Source organism: Oncorhynchus nerka, linkage group LG23 (assembly GCF_034236695.1).
Source record: "Oncorhynchus nerka isolate Pitt River linkage group LG23, Oner_Uvic_2.0, whole genome shotgun sequence".
Lineage (NCBI taxonomy): Eukaryota > Metazoa > Chordata > Actinopteri > Salmoniformes > Salmonidae > Oncorhynchus > Oncorhynchus nerka.
In genome coordinates this window covers 7353245-7377081 of record NC_088418.1, presented here as the reverse complement: position 1 = coordinate 7377081, position 23837 = coordinate 7353245, and the positions used below count along the sequence as shown (strand labels likewise).

The 23837-nt window shown below is 47.1% G+C and overlaps 2 protein-coding genes across 3 annotated transcripts in view; both read left to right on the top strand.

Moving 5' to 3' along the window:
* Nucleotides 1-3169, top strand: part of LOC115122926 (uncharacterized) — a 45221-nt gene extending 42052 nt beyond the window's left edge. The window contains exon 7 of the mRNA XM_065008430.1: nt 2801-3169. Within this exon, the coding sequence (XP_064864502.1) occupies nt 2801-3169 (369 nt within the window). The remainder of the gene's footprint in view (nt 1-2800) is intronic.
* On the top strand, nt 2828-23837 carry LOC135563930 (uncharacterized). 2 transcript variants are annotated; one of them, XR_010460647.1, is made up of 4 exons: nt 2828-3188; nt 21444-21769; nt 22015-22837; nt 22875-23837. XR_010460647.1 is itself a non-coding variant. In XM_065007812.1 (3 exons), exons 1-3 carry the CDS (start codon nt 3180-3182, stop codon nt 22082-22084), a joined length of 405 nt encoding a protein of 134 aa, XP_064863884.1. In that variant the 5' UTR covers nt 2828-3179; the 3' UTR covers nt 22085-23837. The 2 variants fall into 2 exon arrangements, 1 of the variants encoding a protein (XP_064863884.1); XM_065007812.1 differs by having other exon boundaries at nt 22015-23837.

Here is a 23837-nt window from a genome sequence, read left to right as displayed (position 1 = left end):
TATTCAGGCTGATACGTTAACAACAACAGAGTGTTATATTCAGGCTGATACGTTAACAACAACAGAGTGTTATATTCAGGCTGATAACAACGTGTTAACTGATAACAACAGAGTGTTATATTCAGGCTGATCGTTAACAACAACAGAGTTACAGTGTTATATTCAGGCTGAACGTTAACTAACAACAGAGTGTTATATTCAGGCTGATACGTTAACAACAACAGAGTGTTATATTCAGGCTGACACGTTAACAACAACAGAGTGTTATATTCAGGCTGATACGTTAACAACAACAGAGTGTTATATTCAGGCTGATACGTTAACAACAACAGAGTGTTATATTCAGGCTGATACGTTAACAACAAAAGAGTGTTATATTCAGGCTGATAGTGTTATATTCAGGCTGATCGTTAACAACAAAAGAGTGTTATATTCAGGCTGAGCATAACAAAACGATACGTGAACAACAGAGTGTTATATTCAGGTGAATTACAAAGCTTCAGTTCCGATTCAGATTGAATCGATCAGTACCCTGTAAATTCAAATAACTCAAATAACTTTTTGTTGTTGACATGGCAGGATATGATTGAGTGATTTCAACTGAAACAGAACTGATGTATTGAGTTGAAGGAACTCAGGCAGGATAAAAGGAAAAAGTTGAGTTGACGTGTGTTACATTTTGGGACATATGCATAGACCTTCTGGCAAGGTTTTAGTGACCAGTTCTGTAGTGTCTGGTTTTAGTGACCCGTTCTGTAGTGTCTGGTCCTGTAGTGTCTGGTCCTGTAGTGTCTGGTCCTGTAGAGTCTGGTCCTGTAGTGTCTGGTCCTGTAGTGTCTGGTCCTGTAGTGTCTGGTCCTGTGGTGTCTGGTCCTGTAGTGTCTGGTCCTGTAGTGTCTGGTCCTGTAGTGTCTGGTCCTGTAGTGTCTGGTCCTGTAGTGTCTGGTCCTGTAGTGTCTGGTCCTGTAGTGTCTAGTCCTGTAGTGTCTGGTCATGTAGTGTCTGGTCCTGTAGTGTCTGGTCCTGTAGTGTCTAGTCCTGTAGTGTCTGGTCCTGTAGTGTCTGGTCCTGTAGTGTCTGGTCCTGTAGTGTCTGATCCTGTAGTGTCTGGTTTTAGTGATCCGTTCTGTAGTGTCTGGTCCTGTAGTGTCTGGTCCTGTAGTGTCTGGTCCTGTAGTGTCTGGTCCTGTAGTCTCTGGTCCTGTAGTGTCTGGTCCTGTAGTGTCTGGTCCTGTAGTGTCTGGTCCTGTAGTGTCTGGTTCTGTAGTGTCTGGTCCTGTAGTGTCTGGTCCTGTAGTGTCTGGTCCTGTAGTGTCTGGTCCTGTAGTGTCTGGTTCTGTAGTGTCTGGTTCTGTAGTGTCTGGTCCTGTAGTGTCTGGTCCTGTAGTGTCTGGTCCTGTAGTGTCTGGTCCTGTAGTGTCTGGTCCTGTAGTGTCTAGTCCTGTAGTGTCTGGTCCTGTAGTGTCTGGTCCTGTAGTGTCTGGTCCTGTAGTGTCTGGTCCTGTAGTGTCTGGTCCTGTAGTGTCTGGTTCTGTAGTGTCTGGTTCTGTAGTGTCTGGTCCTGTAGTGTCTGGTCCTGTAGTGTCTGGTCATGTAGTATCTGGTCCTGTAGTGTCTGGTTCTGTAGTGTCTGGTCCTGTAGTGTCTGGTCCTGTAGTGTCTGGTTTTAGTGACCCTTCCTGTAGTGTCTGGTCCTGTAGTGTCTGGTTTTAGTGTCCAGTCCTGTAGTGTAGGGAATAGGGTGCCATTTTGGACTCAGAGGAGGTAAGAGGATGAGAGGTCTGTTTGATGTGAGCAGGGTTCAGGTCAGGTCAGGAGCTGTTCAGTGTTATGGGGGAGAGGTGTGTTTGTGACTGTGTGGAATACATTTTTAGTCCCCCAAAAAAAAACTCCTGATATCATAGCTGTGTGGTCTAGGTCAGGCGTCCCTGTCTCTCTCTCTCTCTCTCTTTGATATTGTTCCTGAATGAGGACCCAGGGAATCCAGGGAACTAATCCTAACCCAGGAATCCAGGAACTAATCCTAACCCCGGGAATCAGGGAACTAATCCTAACCCAGGAATCCAGGGAACTAACCCTTACCCAGTGAATCCAGGGAACTAATCCTAACCCAGGGAATCCAGGGAACTAATCCTAACCCAGGGAATCAGAACTAACTCTAACTCTAACCCAGGGAATGCTTAATGGACTAGAGGAAATGTTGTGATTTATAACAGTGTGAGGATAGGATAGGAATGGAGAAGAGAGGGAGGAGAGGAGAGAAAATGAGAGGGGAGGAGGGGGAGTGGAGAGGGGAGGAGATGAAGGAGAGGGGGAGGAGTGGAGAGGAGATGAAGGAGAGGGGGAGGAGTGGAGAGGAGAGGAGATGGAGAGGGGAGGAGTGGAGAGGAGGTGAAGGAGAGGAGGACGAGTGGAGAGGAGGTGAAGGAGAGGAGGAGGAGTGGAGATGAGATGGAGAGGAGGAGGAGTGGAGAGGGGAGTGGAGGAGGTGAAGGAGAGGGGGAGGAGATTAGAGGAGGTGAAGGAGAGGGGAGGTAGAATGATGGAGATTTGACATGACAGCTGATGATATGAAACAGACTTCCAGGAGGTTCTGCTCTGGTCTGTTTCTGTTCTGGGTTGTGTTCATTAGGCACCAAATGGAGGAAAACACACTGAAACAGGAGGGAATACCTGAACTTATCCAATAAGAAACTCATTTTCAATTTCCATTGAAACACATTTTAATGCAGTGGGTACTAATGAATATGACCCCGTTTCTGATTGATGTGTCTGTGATTCTGCATCCGTCTCTCCACAGCCTCCTCCCCAAAACCAACACCCCCTGGACAGCCCTACCCCTCCCACAGCCAGCGAAGACTACCCCAGTGCTCTCCTGTTCACCTCAGTCACCCCGTCCCCCTGTCCCCTACGTCCGTCCCTGGACCAGGACAGCCCAGACCACCTACTCCCCTCCTCACCGAGCCCTGCCTCCCCATGGACCAGGACAGCCCAGACCACCTGCTCCCCCTCCTCACCGAGCCCTGCCTCCCCATGGACCAGGACAGCCCAGACCACCTGCTCCCCCTCCTCACCGAGCCCTGCCTCCCCCTGGACAGTGACATGCCCACAGCCACACCCAGGCTCCGCCCAGAGGGGCATCGTTTCGCAGTGTGCCACAGCAACATAACTCCTGCAGGATGGTCTTGGTGAGGCAGTGTGTGTGTGTGTGTGGGGGGGGGGGGGTCATTGAGCGAGGATGGTCTGACTCTCTTTGATATTGTACCTGAATGAGGACCCAGGGAATCTAGGGAACTAATCCTAACCCAGGTAATCCAGGGAACTAATCCTAACCCAGGGAATCCAGGGAACTAATCCTAACCCAGGGAATCCAGGGAACTAACCTTAACCCAGGGAATCTAGAGAACTAACCCTTAACCCAGGGAATCCAGGGATCTATCCCTTACCCAGGGAATCTAGAGAACGAACTCTAACCTTAACCCAGGGAATCTAGAGAACTAACCCTTAACCCAGGGAATCCAGGGATCTATCCCTTACCCAGGGAATCTAGAGAACTAACTCTAACCTTAGCCCAGGGAATCTAGAGAACTAACTCTAAGTGACTGGAGGATGGTCCTGGTGAGGGAGTGGAGGATGGTCTTCATGAGGAAGTGGAGGATGGTCTAGGTGAGGGAGTGGAGGATGGTCTTCATGAGGAAGTGGAGGATGGTCTAGGTGAGGGAGTGGAGGATGGTCTAGGTGAGGGAGTGGAGGATGGTCTAGGTGAGGGAGTGGAGGATGGTCTTGGTGAGGGAGTGGAGGATGGTCTAGGTGAGGGAGTGCAGGATGGTCTAAGTGAGGGAGTGGAGGATGGTCTTGGTGAGGGAGTGAAGGATGGTCTTGGTGAGGGAGTGGAGGATGGTATTGGTGAGGGAGAAGAGGATGGTCTAGGTGAGGGAGTGGAGGATGGTATTGGTGAGGGAGTGGAGGATGGTATTGGTGAGGGAGTGGAGGATGGTCTAGGTGAGGGAGTGGAGGATGGTCTTGGTGAGGGAGTGGAGGATGGTCTAGGTGAGGGAGTGCAGGATGGTCTAAGTGAGGGAGTGGAGGATGGTCTTGGTGAGGGAGTGAAGGATGGTCTTGGTGAGGGAGTGGAGGATGGTATTGGTGAGGGAGAAGAGGATGGTCTAGGTGAGGGAGTGGAGGATGGTATTGGTGAGGGAGTGGAGGATGGTATTGGTGAGGGAGTGGAGGATGGTCTAGGTGAGGGAGTGGAGGATGGTCTTGGTGAGGGAGTGGAGGATGGTCTAGGTGAGGGAGTGGAGGATGGTATTGGTGAGGGAGTGGAGGATGGTCTTGGTGAGGGAGTGGAGGATGGTCTAGGTGAGGGAGTGGAGGATGGTCTAGGTGAGGGAGTGGAGGATGGTCTTTGTGAGGGAGTGGAGGATGGTCTAGGTGAGGGAGTGGAGGATGGTCTTTGTGAGGGAGTGGAGGATGGTCTTGGTGAGGGATTGGAGGATGGTCTAGGTGAGGGAGTGGAGGATGGTCTTGGTGAGGGAGTGGAGGATGGTATTTGTGAGGGAGTGGAGGATGGTATTGGTGAGGGAGTGGAGGATGGTCTAGGTGAGGGAGTGGAGGATGGTCTAGGTGAGGGAGTGGAGGATGGTCTAGGTGAGGGAGTGGAGGATGGTATTGGTGAGGGAGTGGAGGATGGTCTAGGTGAGGGAGTGGAGGATGGTCTAGGTGAGGGAGTGGAGGATGATCTAGGTGAGGGAGTGGAGGATGGTCTAGGTGAGGGAGTGGAGGATGGTCTAGGTGAGGGAGTGGAGGATGATCTAGGTGAGGGAGTGGAGGATGGTCTAGGTGAGGGGAGTGGAGGATGGTCTAGGTGAGGGACTGGAGGATGGTCTAAGTGAGGGAGTGGAGGATGGTCTTTGTGAGGGAGTGGAGGATGGTTTGGTGAGGGAGTGGAGGATGGTCTAGGTGAGGGAGTGGAGGATGGTCTAGGTGAGGGAGTGGAGGATGGTCTTGGTGAGGGAGTGGAGGATGGTCTTTGTGAGGGAGTGGAGGATGGTCTTTGTGAGGGAGTGGAGGATGGTCTAGGTGAGGGAGTGGAGGATGGTCTTTGTGAGGGAGTGGAGGATGGTCTTTGTGAGGGAGTGGAGGATGGTATTGGTGAGGGAGTGGAGGATGGTCTTTGTGAGGGAGTGGAGGATGGTCTAGGTGAGGGAGTGGAGGATGGTCTTTGTGAGGGAGTGGAGGATGGTCTTTGTGAGGGAGTGGAGGATGGTATTGGTGAGGGAGTGGAGGATGGTCTAGGTGAGGGAGTGGAGGATGGTCTAGGTGAGGGAGTGGAGGATGGTCTAGGTGAGGGAGTGGAGGATGGTATTGGTGAGGGAGTGGAGGATGGTCTTTGTGAGGGAGTGGAGGATGGTCTTTGTGAGGGAGTGGAGGATGGTCTTTGTGAGGGAGTGGAGGATGGTATTGGTGAGGGAGTGGAGGATGGTCTAGGTGAGGGAGTGGAGGATGGTCTAGGTGAGGGAGTGGAGGATGGTCTAGGTGAGGAGTGGAGGATGGTATTGGTGAGGGAGTGGAGGATGGTCTAGGTGAGGAGTGGAGGATGGTCTAGGTGAGGAGTGGAGGATGATCTAGGTGAGGGAGTGGAGGATGGTCTAGGTGAGGGAGTGGAGGATGGTCTAGGTGAGGGAGTGGAGGATGATCTAGGTGAGGGAGTGGAGGATGGTCTAGGTGAGGGAGTGGAGGATGGTCTTTGTGAGGGAGTGGAGGATGGTCTAGGTGAGGGAGTGGAGGATGGTCTAGGTGAGGGAGTGGAGGATGGTCTAGGTGAGGGAGTGGAGGATGGTATTGGTGAGGGAGTGGAGGATGGTCTAGGTGAGGGAGTGGAGGATGGTCTAGGTGAGGGAGTGGAGGATGATCTAGGTGAGGGAGTGGAGGATGGTCTAGGTGAGGGAGTGGAGGATGATCTAGGTGAGGGAGTGGAGGATGGTCTAGGTGAGGGAGTGGAGGATGGTCTAGGTGAGGGACTGGAGGATGGTCTAAGTGAGGGAGTGGAGGATGGTCTTTGTGAGGGAGTGGAGGATGGTTTGGTGAGGGAGTGGAGGATGGTCTAGGTGAGGGAGTGGAGGATGGTCTAGGTGAGGGAGTGGAGGATGGTCTTGGTGAGGGAGTGGAGGATGGTCTTTGTGAGGGAGTGGAGGATGGTCTTTGTGAGGGAGTGGAGGATGGTCTAGGTGAGGGAGTGGAGGATGGTCTTTGTGAGGGAGTGGAGGATGGTCTTTGTGAGGGAGTGGAGGATGGTATTGGTGAGGGAGTGGAGGATGGTCTAGGTGAGGGAGTGGAGGATGGTCTAGGTGAGGGAGTGGAGGATGGTCTAGGTGAGGGAGTGGAGGATGGTATTGGTGAGGGAGTGGAGGATGGTCTTTGTGAGGGAGTGGAGGATGGTCTTTGTGAGGGAGTGGAGGATGGTATTGGTGAGGGAGTGGAGGATGGTCTAGGTGAGGGAGTGGAGGATGGTCTAGGTGAGGGAGTGGAGGATGGTCTAGGTGAGGGAGTGGAGGATGGTATTGGTGAGGGAGTGGAGGATGGTCTAGGTGAGGGAGTGGAGGATGGTCTAGGTGAGGGAGTGGAGGATGATCTAGGTGAGGGAGTGGAGGATGGTCTAGGTGAGGGAGTGGAGGATGGTCTAGGTGAGGGAGTGGAGGATGATCTAGGTGAGGGAGTGGAGGATGGTCTAGGTGAGGGAGTGGAGGATGGTCTTTGTGAGGGAGTGGAGGATGGTCTAGGTGAGGGAGTGGAGGATGGTATTGGTGAGGGAGTGGAGGATGGTCTTTGTGAGGGAGTGGAGGATGGTCTTTGTGAGGGAGTGGAGGATGGTCTAGGTGAGGGAGTGGAGGATGGTCTTTGTGAGGGAGTGGAGGATGGTCTTTGTGAGGGAGTGGAGGATGATCTAGGTGAGGGAGTGGAGGATGGTCTAAGTGAGGGAGTGGAGGATGATCTAGGTGAGGGAGTGGAGGATGGTCTAAGTGAGGGAGTGGAGGATGATCTAGGTGAGGGAGTGGAGGATGGTCTAGGTGAGGGAGTGGAGGATGGTCTAAGTGAGGGAGTGGAGGATGGTCTAAGTGAGGGAGTGTGATGGCCTGTTCTCCTTCCACAGGGCTTATTGAAGAACAGGAGCCTACTGCTCCACAGTCAGTGTGATGGCCTGTTCTCATTCCACAGGTCTTGTGTGTCCTATAAAACATTGTGTGTTGACAGTTTTTTATTTAACTAGGAAAGTTAGTTAAGAACAAATTCTTATTTACAATGACAGCCTAACCCGGCCAAACCCGGACGACGCTGGGCCAATAATATGCCGCCCTATGGGACTCGTAACCACGTTCGGTTGTGATACAGCCTGGAAACGAACCAGGGTCTGTAGTGACTGAGATGTCTTGCGCCACTCGGGAGTTGTTTTCAGGCCAGGTTAACCAGGGTTGTAGTCCTGCCAGAGCACAGGGGAGTTGTATACAGACCAGGTTAACCAGGGTTGTAGTACTGCCAGAGCGCAGGGGAGTTGTATACAGGCCAGGTTAACCAGGGTTGTAGTACTGCCAGAACGCAGGGGAGTTGCCAGGTTAACCAGGGTTGTAGTCCTGCCAGAACACAGGGGAGTTGTATACAGGGGAGTGGCTATGAGGAGAAACAGAGCTGGTTAAACTGTTTCTGGAAAATCAGACTAGAGGAGGTTTCTATCAGACTAGAGGAGGTTTCTATCAGACTAGAGGAGGTTTCTATCAGACTAGAGGAGGTTTCTATCAGACTAGAGGAGGTTTCTATCAGACTAGAGGAGGTTTCTATCAGACTAGAGGAGATTTCTATCAGAATAGAGGAGGTTTCTATCAGACTAGAGGTACATGGAGGTTTCTATCAGACTAGAGGGACATGGAGGTTTCTATCAGACTAGAGGAGGTTTCTATCAGACTAGAGGAGGTTTCTATCAGACTAGAGGAGGTTTCTATCAGACTAGAGGAGGTTTCTCTCAGACTAGAGGGACATGGAGGTTTCTATCAGACTAGAGGAGGTTTCTATCAGACTAGAGGAGGTTTCTATCAGACTAGAGGTACATGGAGGTGTGGAATAAGAATATATAAACATATAAACAGCTCCAACTCTACCTGTGGTCCAAACAGGGTTTAAACACAGTTATATCAACAACAGCCTACATCATCAATAACACATTACATCATTACTCTGGAATTTGATTTGACTACACGTGTATAATATAAAATCCACAATACCACAGCATTTCTGTGTGTGTGTGTGTGTGTGTGTGTGTGTGTGTGTGTGTGTGTGTGTGTGTGTGTGTGTGTGTGTGTGTGTGTGTGTGTGCGTGTGTCTCATCATTAGGACACATCAGGCTCATTAGCAGTGTGTTAAAGCGTTAATGAGACGTTAACTCCTGCCATGATGAACAGAAGGTCATTTAGAGGTCATAGCAGACCCGAGGCCTGTCTATTGAAGTATCATCAAGCATCATTAAAGCTGCGATCTGGGATTCTGTTCTTTATGGGTAGATACAGCAAAACATGTATTAAATGACTTTTGAACAGATTCCCAGATTGTAAATGTAAGAGAAGATGAGATTAATGACAGTGTGTGTTGAGGAGACAGACGGCGTTTATTGATTTATAGTCTGGAACGAGCTTCGCATAAATAGACGTGGTAAATTGAGTTGAGCCATATCAAACTAAATGTTGGATAAAGCTGTCAGAACGGCCCACTTTACTGCAGTAGAATGTTGTCTCCGGTGTTCCGAGTTCCGGCGGGGAAATTCCAGTTCTAGAATGTCCACGGTTCTAAACTGGACACTTGGTTTCCCAGTTCTAGAATGTCCACGGGTCTAAACTGGACACTTGGTTTCCCAGTTCTAGAATGTCCACGGTTCTAAACTGGACACTTGGTTTCCCAGTTCTAGAATGTCCACGGTTCTAAACTGGACACTTGGTTTCCCAGTTCTAGAATGTCCACGGTTCTAAACTGGACACTTGGTTTCCCAGTTCTAGAATGTCCACGGTTCTAAACTGGACACTTGGTTTCCACAACAAATCAGAACATGTGTTCAGTTCTGGCTAACTCACTGGACTATACCATATCTCACTGCACAAGAGACAGGCTTAGACAGGCCTTCCCTTTCAACTGTTGCTTCTCCAGAAAATCCAATGGTTTCGAGCATTAATAAGCAAGGCCTGTAGTCGTGGTCGAACTGCTAGTCCGATCCAACCCCTATCCTGTAGCAGTAACAGATGTTTGGTCCAGCTCCAGACCTAGGAGCTCCAGGGAGGCTGACCAGGCTGCTGACTCTTCCCAAGAAGAGCCTCTCAGCTGGGGGCAGCTTAGCCAGGGCTATGGGGTGTCTATGGGGGTATTCAGTAAAGACGCTGTCTGTGTCCATCCTAGTGGAAAACTGCTTGACGATTCATCTTTTGAGCCCGTTTTGCTGTTAAAAAGACCCTTATTGTGGAAAGCCTCATTTGAGCCCGTTTTGCTGTTAAAAAGACCCTTATTGTGAAAAGCCTCATTTGAACCAGTTTTGCCCACTAGGCTCTAACTCAGGAACAAGATGAATGGTAAGAGTGCTGTTCAGTTACCACTGCATTCACAGTCACAGGTTTATGTCTGGGTCCCATCAGACTTTCCTTTTGACCTGGATTCATTTTGTCTTCCCCATTTGACACTGTAGCCTGTATTTTGACCTGGATTCATTTTGTCTTCCCCATTAGACACTGTAGCCTGTATTTTGACCTGGATTCATTTTGTCTTCCCCATTAGACACTGTAGCCTGTATTTTGACCTGGATTCATTGTGTCTTCCCCATTAGACACTGTAGCCTGTATTTTGACCTGGATTCATTTTGTCTTCCCCATTAGACACTGTAGCCTGTATTTTGACCTGGATTCATTTTGTCTTCCCCATTAGACACTGTAGCCTGTATTTGGACCTGGATTCATTTTGTCTTCCCCATTAGACACTGTAGCCTGTATTTTGACCTGGATTCATTTTGTCTTCCCCATTAGACACTGTAGCCTGTAGTTTGACCTGGATTCATTTTGTCTTCCCCATTTGACACTGTAGCCTGTATTTTGACCTGGATTCATTTTGTCTTCCCCATTAGACACTGTAGCCTGTATTTTGACCTGGATTCATTTTGTCTTCCCCATTAGACACTGTAGCCTGTATTTTGACCTGGATTCATTTTGTGTTCCCCATTTGACACTGTAGCCTGTATTTTGACCTGGATTCATTTTGTCTTCCCCATTAGACACTGTAGCCTGTATTTTGGCCTGGATTCATTTTGTCTTCCCCATTTGACACTGTAGCCTGTATTTTGACCTGGATTCATTTTGTCTTCCCCATTTGACACTGTAGCCTGTATTTTGGCCTGGATTCATTTTGTCTTCCCCATTTGACACTGTAGCCTGTATTTTGACCTGGATTCATTTTGTCTTCCCCATTAGACACTGTAGCCTGTATTTTGGATCGTACTCAAATCGTCCGTCCGTGCGTGACGATACCGGCTGCAAATGTTTTTCCGATTAGTAGTTGTTCAACAGTAACCTTCACAGAACCTTCAGTAGCCTTCACAGAACCTTCAGTAACCTTCACAGAACCTTCAGTAGCCTTCACAGAACCTTCAGTAGACTTCACAGAACCTTCAGTAGCATTCACAGAACCTTCAGTAGACTTCACAGAACCTTCAGTAGCCTTCACAGAACCTTCAGTAACCTTCACAGAATTTTCAGTAGCCCTTCACACACCCTTCAGTAACCTTCACAGAACCTTCAGTAGCCTTCACAGACCCTTCAGTAACCTTCACAGAACCTTCAGTAGGCTTCACAGAACCTTCAGTAGCCTTCACAGAACCTTCAGTAGGCTTCACAGAACCTTCAGTAGCCTTCACAGAACCTTCACAGAACCTTCAGTAGCCTTCACAGAACCTTCAGTAACCTTCACAGAACCTTCAGTAGCCTTCACAGAATCTTCAGTAGCCTTCACAGACCCTTCAGTAACCTTCACAGAACCTTCAGTAGCCTTCATGGAGAAAGAGCCTTTGTAATGTGCTCGTTTTCCCTCGTCCCACAGCTCTTGGCAATAGTGGAACCGAAGGGGGAACATAACCACTTTACGATCACTTGATTGGATGGCAGCGTAACGAAAGCCCTCAAAGCGTCACAAAAGTTTTCAGGGGTATAGAAACCTCTCAAAAACAAAAACAAAAACGTGTGAAGCTTGTGATATTCCCGATGAGACAGAGCGACCGCCCCGCTGTAAAACCAGCCAACTTCACTCAAGGGCTTTTGACATTACTGAGCAGAAACTGAGTCGAGACAAACCAGGCTGTACTGAGCTTGGCCTGGCGACATATCCACTATAGCCCTCCAACTCAACTATGGACCGCCAAGACAGTTCCACTGCGGGTTTTTTTTTCCCATTGTTCCCCTCTGATCAGGGCCTGATTTAGACCTGCGACACCAGGTGGGGTGATATTAATGACCAGGGCCTGACTTAGACCTGCGACACCAGATAGGTGGTATTAAGGTAAAGGCGAAGGAAACGCACACCAATTTAGGTGAGGTGATATTAATGATCAGGGCCTGATTTAGACCTGGGACACCAGGTGGGGTGATATTAATGATCAGGGCCTGATTTAGACCTGGGACACCAGGTGAGTGATATTAATGATCAGGGCCTGATTTAGACCTGGGACACCAGGTAGGGTGATATTAATGATCAGGGCCTGATTTAGACCTGGGACACCAGGTGGGTGATATTAATGACCAGGGCCTGATTTAGACCTGGGACACCAGGTGGGGTGATATTAATGACCAGGGCCTGATTTAGACCTGGGACACCAGGTGGGGTGATATTAATGATCAGGGCCTGATTTAGACCTGGGACACCAGGTGGGTGATATTAATGACCAGGGCCTGATTTAGACCTGGGACACCAGGTGGGGTGATATTAATTATCAGGGCCTGATTTAGACCTGGGACACCAGGTGGGGTTGATATTAATTATCAGGGCCTTATTTAGACCTGGGACACCAGTTGGGTGATATTAATGATCAGGGCCTGATTTAGACCTGGGACACCAGGTGAGTGATATTAATGATCAGGGCCTGATTTAGACCTGGGACACCAGGTGGGTGATATTAATGATCAGGGCCTGATTTAGACCTGGGACACCAGGTGAGGTGATATTAATGATCAGGGCCTGATTTAGACTTGGGACACCAGGTGAGGTGATATTAACGACCAGGGCCTGATTTAGACCTGGGACACCAGGTGGGGTGATATTAATGATCAGGGCTTGATTTAGACCTGGGACACCAGGTGGGTGATATTAATGATCAGGGCCTGATTTAGACCTGGGACACCAGGTGGGGTGATATTAATCATCAGGGCCTGATTTAGACCTGGGACACCAGGTGGGTGATATTAATGATCAGGGCCTGATTTAGACCTGGGACACCAGGTGGGGTGATATTAATGATCAGGGCCTGATTTAGACCTGGGACACCAGGTGGGGTGATATTAATGATCAGATAGAACAGACAACAAGCAGGGTCCAGATCTCGTAGGGTCAGAGTTGAATACCACTGCATTATAGTAAGGGGTCTGTGTTTTGAGCAATCTTGTAACAAAGCAAGATTCTATCCTGTATTTTAATACTTAAACAGACATTAGAATTAGATGAAAATGAAAGTATTGTCTCAGGATGGTGCTGAACCATCTCACATAAAAAGGAAATCGACAGTTTGAGGAAAAAGCTTTGAATTAAGGTTCCAATCCAGGTCATATGGTATGGTACTGTATGGTACTGTATGGTACTGTATGGTATGGTACTGTATGGTACTGTATGGTACTGTATGATACTGTATGATACTGTATGGTACTGTATGGTATGGTACTGTATGGTACTGTATGGTACTGTATGGTATGGTACTGTATGGTACTGTATGGTACTGTATGATACTGTATGGTACTGTATGGTATGGTACTGTATGGTATGGTACTGTATGGTACTGTATGGTACTGTATGGTATGGTACTGTATGGTACTGTATGGTACTGTATGGTATGGTACTGTATGGTACTGTATGGTACTGTATGATACTGTATGGTACTGTATGGTATGGTACTGTACGGTATGGTACTGTATGGTACTGTATGGTACTGTATGGTATGATACTGTATGGTACTGTATGGTACTGTATGGTACTGTATGGTATGATACTGTATGGTATGGTACTGTATGGTATGGTACTGTATGGTACTGTATGGTACTGTATGATACTGTATGGTACTGTATGGTATGGTACTGTATGGTATGATACTGTATGATACTGTATGATACTGTATGGTACTGTATGGTACTGTATGGTATGATACTGTATGATACTGTATGGTATCTGTATGATACTGTATGATACTGTATGGTATGGTACTGTATGATACTGTATGGTACTGTATGGTATGGTACTGTATGGTACTGTATGGTATGATACTGTATGATACTGTATGGTACTGTATGGTATGATGCTGTATGGTATGATACTGTATGGTATGATACTGTACGATACTGTATGGTATGATACTGTATGATACTGTATGGTATGATACTGTATGATACTGTATGATACTGTATGGTATGATACTGTATGGTATGGTACTGTATAGTATAGTATGGTACTGTATGATACTGTATGGTATGATACCATATGGTATGATACTGTATGGTACTGTATGGTATGATACTGTATGGTACTGTATGGTACTGTATGGTATGATACTGTATGGTACTGTATGGTATGATACTGTATGGTATGGTACTGTATGGTACTGTATGGTATGATACTGTATGGTATGGTACTGTATGGTATGATACTGTATGGTACTGTATGCTATAGTACTGTATGGTACTGTATGCTATAGTACTGTATGGTACTGTATGCTATAGTACTGTATGGCACTGTATGGTACTGTATGCTATAGTACTGTATGCTATAGTACTGTATGGTACTGTATGCTATAGTACTGTATGATACTTGGAACTTCCGGGTTGGAGCGAGCGGTCGCATCCACACTCGGTCCGCAGGTAGTATTACATTTCATTACATTTCATTATAGTACAACGGTTTGATTTGTCTAATCTTAGCAATTTCTTCTTAGCTAGCTACATAGCCGTCTTTGTATCATAGATAATTGCGTAATTATCGTATTTCGTCGTCCTAACGCAGTCTACACTGCTATCTGCCCTGCAGCTAGCCAGCTAGCTAACGTCCACCGTCTACCGATTAGCAGCACAACTATTACACTCAACTGAACGACTTGATTAGTGTAGTGTTAGCTAGCTACATAGTTGTCTTTGCTGTCTTCGTATCCAAGATAATTGTGTAGTTTAGAGTGTGTAGTTTTAGAGTGATTATCTTAATTTACCGAGGTTAGCTAGCCAGCTATTTGTCGTCCTTAACGTAGGAGACACTGCTAGCTAGCCAACAGCTAGCCAACGTCTACCGAACAGAACTTCCGCACTTAACAACCCGGGGTCGCATTTCGCTTCGCTCCACAGGTAGTATCACATTTTTCATTTCATTTCATTACAGTACAACGGCTTGATTTGTTTGATCGTAGCTAGCTACATAGCTAGCTACATAGCCGTCTTTGTATCAAAGATAATTGTGTAGTCTAGAGCGATTTCCTAGGTTAGCTAGCCAGCTATTGTCGTTCTTTTAACGCAACGTAACGTAATCAACACTGCTAGCTAGCCAGCTAGCCCCGAATAGCAGCACAGTAGAAACTATTACACTCAACGGAACGACTTGATTAGTGTAGTGTCAACAACGCAGCCACTGCCAGCTAGCCTACATAGTCAACAACGCAGCCTCTGCCAGCTAGCCTACTTCAGCAGTACTGTATCATTTTAATCATTTTGTCAATAAGATTCTTGCTACGTAAGCTTAACTTTCTGAACACTCGAGACGTGTAGTCCACTTGTCATTCCAATCTCCTTTGCATTAGCGTAGCCTCTGTGTAGCCTGTCAACTATGTGTCTGTCTATCCCTGTTCTCTCCTCTCTGCACAGACCATACAAACGCTCCACACCGCGTGGCCGCGGCTACCCTAATCTGGTGGTCCCAGCGCGCACGACCCACGTGGAGTTCCAGGTCTCCGGTAGCCTCTGGAACTGCCGTTCTGCGGCCAACAAGGCAGAGTTCATCTCAGCCTATGCCTCCCTCCAGTCCCTCGACTTCTTGGCACTGACGGAAACATGGATCACCACAGACAACACTGCTACTCCTACTGCTCTCTCTTCGTCTGCCCACGTGTTCTCGCACACCCCGAGAGCTTCTGGTCAGCGGGGTGGTGGCACCGGGATCCTCATCTCTCCCAAGTGGTCATTTCTCTTTCTCCCCTTACCCATCTGTCTATCGCCTCCTTTGAATTCCATGCTGTCACAGTTACCAGCCCTTTCAAGCTTAACATCCTTATCATTTATCGCCCTCCAGGTTCCTCTGAGAGTTCATCAATGAGCTTGATGCCTTGATATGCCCCTTTCCTGAGGACGGCTCACCTCTCACAGTTCTGGGCGACTTTAACCTCCCCACGTCTACCTTTGACTCATTCCTCTCTGCCTCCTTCTTTCCACTCCTCTCCTCTTTTGACCTCACCCTCTCACCTTCCCCCTACTCACAAGGCAGGAAATACGCTCGACCTCATCTTTACTAGATGCTGTTCTTCCACTAACCTCATTGCAACTCCCTCCAAGTCTCCGACCACTACCTTGTATCCTTTTCCCTCTCGCTCTCATCCAACACTTCCCACACTGCCCCTACTCGGATGGTATCGCGCCGTCCCAACCTTCGCTCTCTCTCCCCCGCTACTCTCTCCTCTTCCATCCTATCATCTCTTCCCTCTGCTCAAACCTTCTCCAACCTATCTCCTGATTCTGCCTCCTCAACCCTCCTCTCCTCCCTTTCTGCATCCTTTGACTCTCTATGTCCCCTATCCTCCAGGCCGGCTCGGTCCTCCCCTCCCGCTCCGTGGCTCGACGACTCATTGCGAGCTCACAGAACAGGGCTCCGGGCAGCCGAGCGGAAATGGAGGAAAACTCGCCTCCCTGCGGACCTGGCATCATTTCACTCCCTCCTCTCTACATTTTCCTCTTCTCTCTCTGCTGCTAAAGCCACTTTCTACCAGTCTAAATTCCAAGCATCTGCCTCTAACCCTAGGAAGCTCTTTGCCACCTTCTCCTCCCTCCTGAATCCTCCTCCCCTCCCCCTCCTCCCTCTCTGCAGATGACTTCGTCAACCATTTTGAAAAGAAGGTCGACGACATCCGATCCTCGTTTGCTAAGTCAAACGACACCGCTGGTTCTGCTCACACTGCCCTACCCTGTGCTCTGACCTCTTTCTCCCCTCTCTCCAGATGAAATCTCGCGTCTTGTGATGGCCGGCCGCCCAACAACCTGCCCGCTTGACCCTATCCCTCCTCTCTTCTCCAGACCATTTCCGGAGACCTTCTCCCTTACCTCACCTCGCTCATCAACTCATCCCTGACCGCTGGCTACGTCCCTTCCGTCTTCAAGAGAGCGAGAGTTGCACCCCTTCTGAAAAAACCTACACTCGATCCCTCCGATGTCAACAACTACAGACCAGTATCCCTTCTTTCTTTTCTCTCCAAAACTCTTGAACGTGCCGTCCTTGGCCAGCTCTCCCGCTATCTCTCTCAGAATGACCTTCTTGATCCATATCAGTCAGGTTTCAAGACTAGTCATTCAACTGAGACTGCTCTTCTCTGTATCACGGAGGCGCTCCGCACTGCTAAAGCTAACTCTCTCTCCTCTGCTCTCATCCTTCTAGACCTATCGGCTGCCTTCGATACTGTGAACCATCAGATCCTCCTCTCCACCCTCTCCGAGTTGGGCATCTCCGGCGCGGCCCACGCTTGATTGCGTCCTACCTGACAGGTCGCTCCTACCAGGTGGCGTGGCGAGAATCCGTCTCCACACCACGTGCTCTCACCACTGGTGTCCCCCAGGGCTCTGTTCTAGGCCCTCTCCTATTCTCGCTATACACCAAGTCACTTGGCTCTGTCATAACCTCACATGGTCTCTCCTATCATTGCTATGCAGACGACACACAATTAATCTTCTCCTTTCCCCCTTCTGATGACCAGGTGGCGAATCGCATCTCTGCATGTCTGGCAGACATATCAGTGTGGATGACGGATCACCACCTCAAGCTGAACCTCGGCAAGACGGAGCTGCTCTTCCTCCCGGGGAAGGACTGCCCGTTCCATGATCTCGCCATCACGGTTGACAACTCCATTGTGTCCTCGTCCCAGAGCGCTAAGAACCTTGGCGTGATCCTGGACAACACCCTGTCGTTCTCAACTAACATCAAGGCGGTGGCCCGTTCCTGTAGGTTCATGCTCTACAACATCCGCAGAGTACGACCCTGCCTCACACAGGAAGCGGCGCAGGTCCTAATCCAGGCACTTGTCATCTCCCGTCTGGATTACTGCAACTCGCTGTTGGCTGGGCTCCCTGCCTGTGCCATTAAACCCCTACAACTCATCCAGAACGCCGCAGCCCGTCTGGTGTTCAACCTTCCCAAGTTCTCTCACGTCACCCCGCTCCTCCGCTCTCTCCACTGGCTTCCAGTTGAAGCTCGCATCCGCTACAAGACCATGGTGCTTGCCTACGGAGCTGTGAAGGGAACGGCACCTCACTACCTCCAGGCTCTGATCAGGCCCTACACCCAAACAAGGGCACTGCGTTCATCCACCTCTGGCCTGCTCGCCTCCCTACCACTGAGGAAGTACAGTTCCCGCTCTGCCCAGTCAAAACTGTTCGCTGCTCTGGCCCCCCAATGGTGGAACAAACTCCCTCACGACGCCAGGACAGCGGAGTCAATCACCACCTTCCGGAGACACCTGAAACCCCACCTCTTTAAGGAATACCTAGGATAGGATAAAGTAATCCCTCTCACCCCCCTTAAAAGATTTACATGCACTACTGTTCCACTGGATGTCATAAGGTGAATGCACCAATTTGTAAGTCGCTCTGGATAAGAGCGTCTGCTAAATGACTTAAATGTAAATAAATGTAATACTGTATGGTATGATACTATATGGTATGGTACTGTATGCTATAGTACTGTATGCTATAGTACTATATGGTACTGTATGCTATAGTACTGTATGGTACTGTATGCTATAGTACTGTATGGTACTGTAGGCTATAGTACTGTATGGTACTGTATGGTATGATACTGTATGGTACTGTATGGTACTGTATGGTACTGTAGGCTATAGTACTGTATGGTACTGTATGGTATGATACTATATGGTACTGTATGGTACTGTATGGTACTGTATGGTACTGTACTGTATGATACTATATGGTATGGTACTGTATGGTACTGTATGATACTATATGGTACTGTATGGTACTGTATGGTATGATACTATATGGTACTGTATGGTATGGTCCTGTATGGTACTGTATGGTACTGTATGGTATGGTACTATATGGTACTGTATGGTATGGTACTGTATGGTACTGTATGGTACTGTATGGTATGGTACTGTATGGTACTGTATGGTATGGTACTGTATGGTACTGTATGGTATGATACTATATGGTACTGTATGGTACTGTATGGTACTGTATGATACTGTATGGTATGGTACTATATGGTACTGTATGGTACTGTATGATACTGTATGGTATGATACTGTATGGTATGGTACTGTATGGTACTGTATGGTACTGTATGATACTGTATGATACTGTATGGTACTGTATGGTATGGTACTGTATGGTACTGTATGGTACTGTATGGTATGGTACTATATGGTACTGTATGGTATGGTATGGTACTGTATGGTACTGTATGGTATGGTACTATATGGTACTGTATGATACTGTATGGTACTGTATGATGGTACTGTATGGTATGATACTGTATGGTATGATACTATATGGTACTGTATGGTACTGTATGGTACTGTATGATACTGTATGGTACTGGTACTATATGGTACTGTATGGTACTGTATGGTACTATATGGTACTGTATGATACTGTATGGTATGATACTGTATGGTACTGTATGGTACTGTATGATACTGTATGGTACTGTATGGTACTGTATGGTATGGTACTGTATGGTATGGTACTGTATGGTATGGTATGGTATGGTACTGTATGGTACTGTATGGTACTGTATGGTATGGTACTGTATGGTATGGTACTGTATGGTACTGTATGGTACTGTATGGTATGGTACTGTATGGTACTGTATGGTACTGTATGGTATGGTACTGTATGGTACTGTATGGTACTGTATGATACTGTATGGTATGGTACTATATGGTACTGTATGGTACTGTATGGTACTGTATGGTATGGTACTGTATGGTATGGTACTGTATGGTACTGTATGGTACTGTATGGTATGGTACTGTATGGTACTGTATGGTACTGTATGGTATGGTACTGTATGGTACTGTATGGTACTGTATGATACTGTATGGTATGGTACTATATGGTACTGTATGGTACTGTATGGTACTGTATGATACTGTATGGTATGGTACTGTATGGTACTGTATGGTATGGTACTGTATGGTACTGTATGGTACTATATGGTATGGTACTGTACTGTATGGTACTGTATGGTACTGTATGGTATGGTACTGTATGGTACTGTATGGTACGGTACTGTATGGTACTGTATGGTATGGTACTGTATGGTACTGTATGGTATGGTACTGTATGATACTGTATGGTACTGTATGGTATGGTACTGTATGGCACTGTATGGTACTGTATGGTATGGTACTGTATGGTACTGTATGGTACTGTATGATACTGTATGGTATGGTACTGTATGGTACTGTATGGTATGGTACTGTATGGTATGGTATGGTACTATATGGTACTGTATGGTATGGTACTGTATGGTATGGTATGGTACTATATGGTACTGTATGGTATGGTACTGTATGGTACTGTATGGTACTGTATGGTACTGTATGGTATGATACTATATGGTACTGTATGGTACTGTATGGTACTGTATGATACTGTATGGTATGGTACTATATGGTACTGTATGGTACTGTATGGTATGGTACTGTATGGTACTGTATGGTATGGTACTGTATGGTACTGTATGGTACTGTATGATACTGTATGATACTGTATGGTATGGTACTGTATGGTACTGTATGGTATGGTACTGTATGATACTGTATGGTACTGTATGATACTGTATGGTACTGTATGGTATGGTACTGTATGGTACTGTATGGTATGGTACTGTATGATACTGTATGGTACTGTATGGTACTGTATGATACTGTATGATACTGTATGGTATGGTACTGTATGGTACTGTATGGTATGGTACTGTATGATACTATATGGTACTGTATGGTACTGTATGGTATGGTACTGTATGGTACTGTATGATACTGTATGGTATGATACTGTATGGTACTGTATGGTACGGTACTGTATGATACTGTATGGTATGGTACTGTATGGTACTGTATGGTATGGTACTGTATGATACTATATGGTACTGTATGGAGTATCTAAACACTCTTTCCTTCTTAGAGAAACGATGTGTGTGTGTGTGTGTGTGTGTGTGTGTGTGTGTGTGTTCTTTATTCTGTCTGTCTGTCTGTCTGAGTGTGTGTGTGAATGTGGAACATCTGTACAGTAGGTAACAGCCAGACAGTTAATCATGATGTCATCCTTCTCCAGTAGATTAGTAACACATGACGGATCTTCATCACATGCTGCTTGATTCTTCAATGGCACCCTATTCCCTATATAGTGCACTACTGGCACCCTATTCCCTATATAGTGCACTACTGGCACCCTATTCCCTATATAGTGCACTACTGGCACCCTATTCCCTATATAGTGCACTACTGGCACCCTATTCCCTATATAGTGCACTACTGGCACCCTATTCCCTTTATAGTGCACTACTTTTGACCAGGGCCCTATAGGGAATAGGGTGCCATTTTGGACATATATATATACTGTCTGTCTGGGGAGGGAGGGAGGGCTGCCATGGTGACCAAGGAATGGTGTCGATGTGGTAATACAGGCAGACAGAGCTCAGATGAGACCTGGGGTACAATTAGGTGGCTTTGATCGCCCCCTGGTGGTGTGTGTGGGTCAACGTTATCATCTGAGTCGACTGATTCCATCCGTTTTCAGTTCAGATTAAGCTTTGAATTAATCAGCATGGCTCATTTTGGATTTAATACTGCTTTACGCATGTTCCAATTGGGACAATAAAGAGTTGGTTTGATTTGCTTGATAGACTGATTCCTTCATTCATTGATTGTTTTGATTGATTGTCGGTGTGTCTGTCTTTAATAGAATTTGGAGATTCCAAGTCCACCCCAGAAGCCTCTACCTACCGACCCCCTGGGCAGGAATACCCAGAAGCCTCTACCTGCCGACCTCCTGGGCAGGAATATCCAAAAGCCTCTATCTGCCGACCAAATGAGCAGGAATACCCAGAAGCCTTTACCTGCCTACCCCCTGAGCAGGAATACCCAGAAGCCTTTACCTGCTAACCCTAACCCTAACTCCCCCGGAAGGAGTGGTCATCTGATTCGTAGCCCCATTGCTGTCGGTGTCCCAATCCCTGTACCAGTCCCCGGTGTCCCCAGGCCGCTGAGACCTGTTCCACACCACAACAGGTGCGTCCCAGATAGTTTGGACAACACCCAGCATTAGATCAATCAACTTATAGTCTCGCTTGACAGACTGTTACTGGCTAACCAAGGAAGATTTTGGTCAAGCTAGATTTTGTTCAGCGTTCTGAGATGAATCAATTCATCCAGTCATGCCAAGACTATGTTTTCTAACCATTCACATTCAATTTCTGGACGTGATACTTAACATGCACTTTTAACATCTATCTCCCTTTCCCTCCCCCCCCCAGATCTGTTCCTAAGCAACCCCCAACACTACCTAAGCCTCGTGTGATCGTCCACGCCAAGTTCAGCAGCTGAGAGCAGCTGGACTAAACTTGAAGGGGATTTAAAGAACGTTCTTTCCGTGAGACGATAAAGACATTTCACTTGCACTATGAAACTCTGAAAACCTTAATGATGTGGTGTCTCTGAGTTTTGAATAATGGGGGACGGACTGTTGGGCGGTTGGCGTGTCAGCGAGTCAGCCCCCCGTCTGTTGGTGCTCTGATGTCAGAGAGGTGCTATAGGTCTGAGCTCAGGTACACGTATGTAAAGTATGTATGTTTTGTGTATTTATTCATTAGTTACCACACAGTGCACTGTGCCAGACACTTGGGATTTCACCTGTAGTCTTTGTTTATTTTATTTTATATATTTTTTTTTTCTACTGTTAGCCATTTGATTTCAATCATGGGGATATTTTTAACGTGTTTCGATGGACAGGAAGTAAGGGGAAAGGTCCAGCTTAACAAACGCCTGTCTCTGGAGATCTGGGAAGTTGTAAAGACCCTAACGTGGCGTTCAATGACCTGGATTCAGAACAAAGGGAAAGACGTCTCCAAACATCAGACAGGAGACTTTCTTCTGCACTTCCTCCGTACAGTATACAGCCACCTGTTGTAAGACAACGGCATCACTGGTAAACCCTGTCGTAGGTCTTCCTCCGTACAGTATACAGCCACCTGTTGTAAGACAACGGCATCACTGGTAAACCCTGTCGTAGGTCTTCCTCCGTACAGTATACAGCCACCTGTTGTAAGACAACGGCATCACTGGTAAACCCTGTCGTAGGTCTTCCTCCGTACATCACTGGTAAACCCTGTCGTAGGTCTTCCTCCGTACAGTATACAGCCAGCTGTTTCTCCCTCTGTGACCGTACTGTGTATGTGTATGCACTGATGCTGAGAGACTGAGCCCTGAGGAACACCAATAACAACCGTACACCAACCTTACAACAACCATACAGCAACTATACACCAACCTTACACCAACTTATCACCAACCATACACCAACTATACACAAACCTTACACCAACTTATCACCAACCTTACAACAACCATACACCAACCATACACCAACCTTACAACAACCATACACCAACTATACACCAACTCATCACCAAACATACACCAACCTTGCAACAACCATACACCAACTATACACCAACCTTACACCAACTATACACCAACCATACACCAACCTTACACCAACTATACACCAACCATACACCAACCTTACACCAACTATACACCAACCACACACCAACCTTACACCAACTATACACCAACCATACACCAACCTTACAACAACCATACACCAACTATACACCAACTCATCACCAAACATACACCAACCTTGCAACAACCATACACCAACTATACACCAACCTTACACCAACTTATCACCAACCTTTCAACGACTACACACCAACTCATCACCAACCATACACCAACCATACACTAACTTATCACCAACCATACACCAACTTATCACCAACCATACACCAATCTTTCAACGACTACAGTGCCTTACAAAAGTATTCATCCCCCTTGGTGTTTTTCCTATTTTGTTTCATCACAACCTGTAATTTAAATAGATTTTTATTGGGATTTCATGTAATGGACGTACACAAAAGAGTCCAAATTTGTGAAGTGAAATTATAAAAAATAAAAAAAATGTAAGGTGGTGTGTATTTACCCACTTTGCTATGAAGCCTCTAAATAAGATCTGGTGCAACCAATTACCTTCAGAAGTCACATAATTAGTTAAATAAAGTCCACCTGTGTGCAA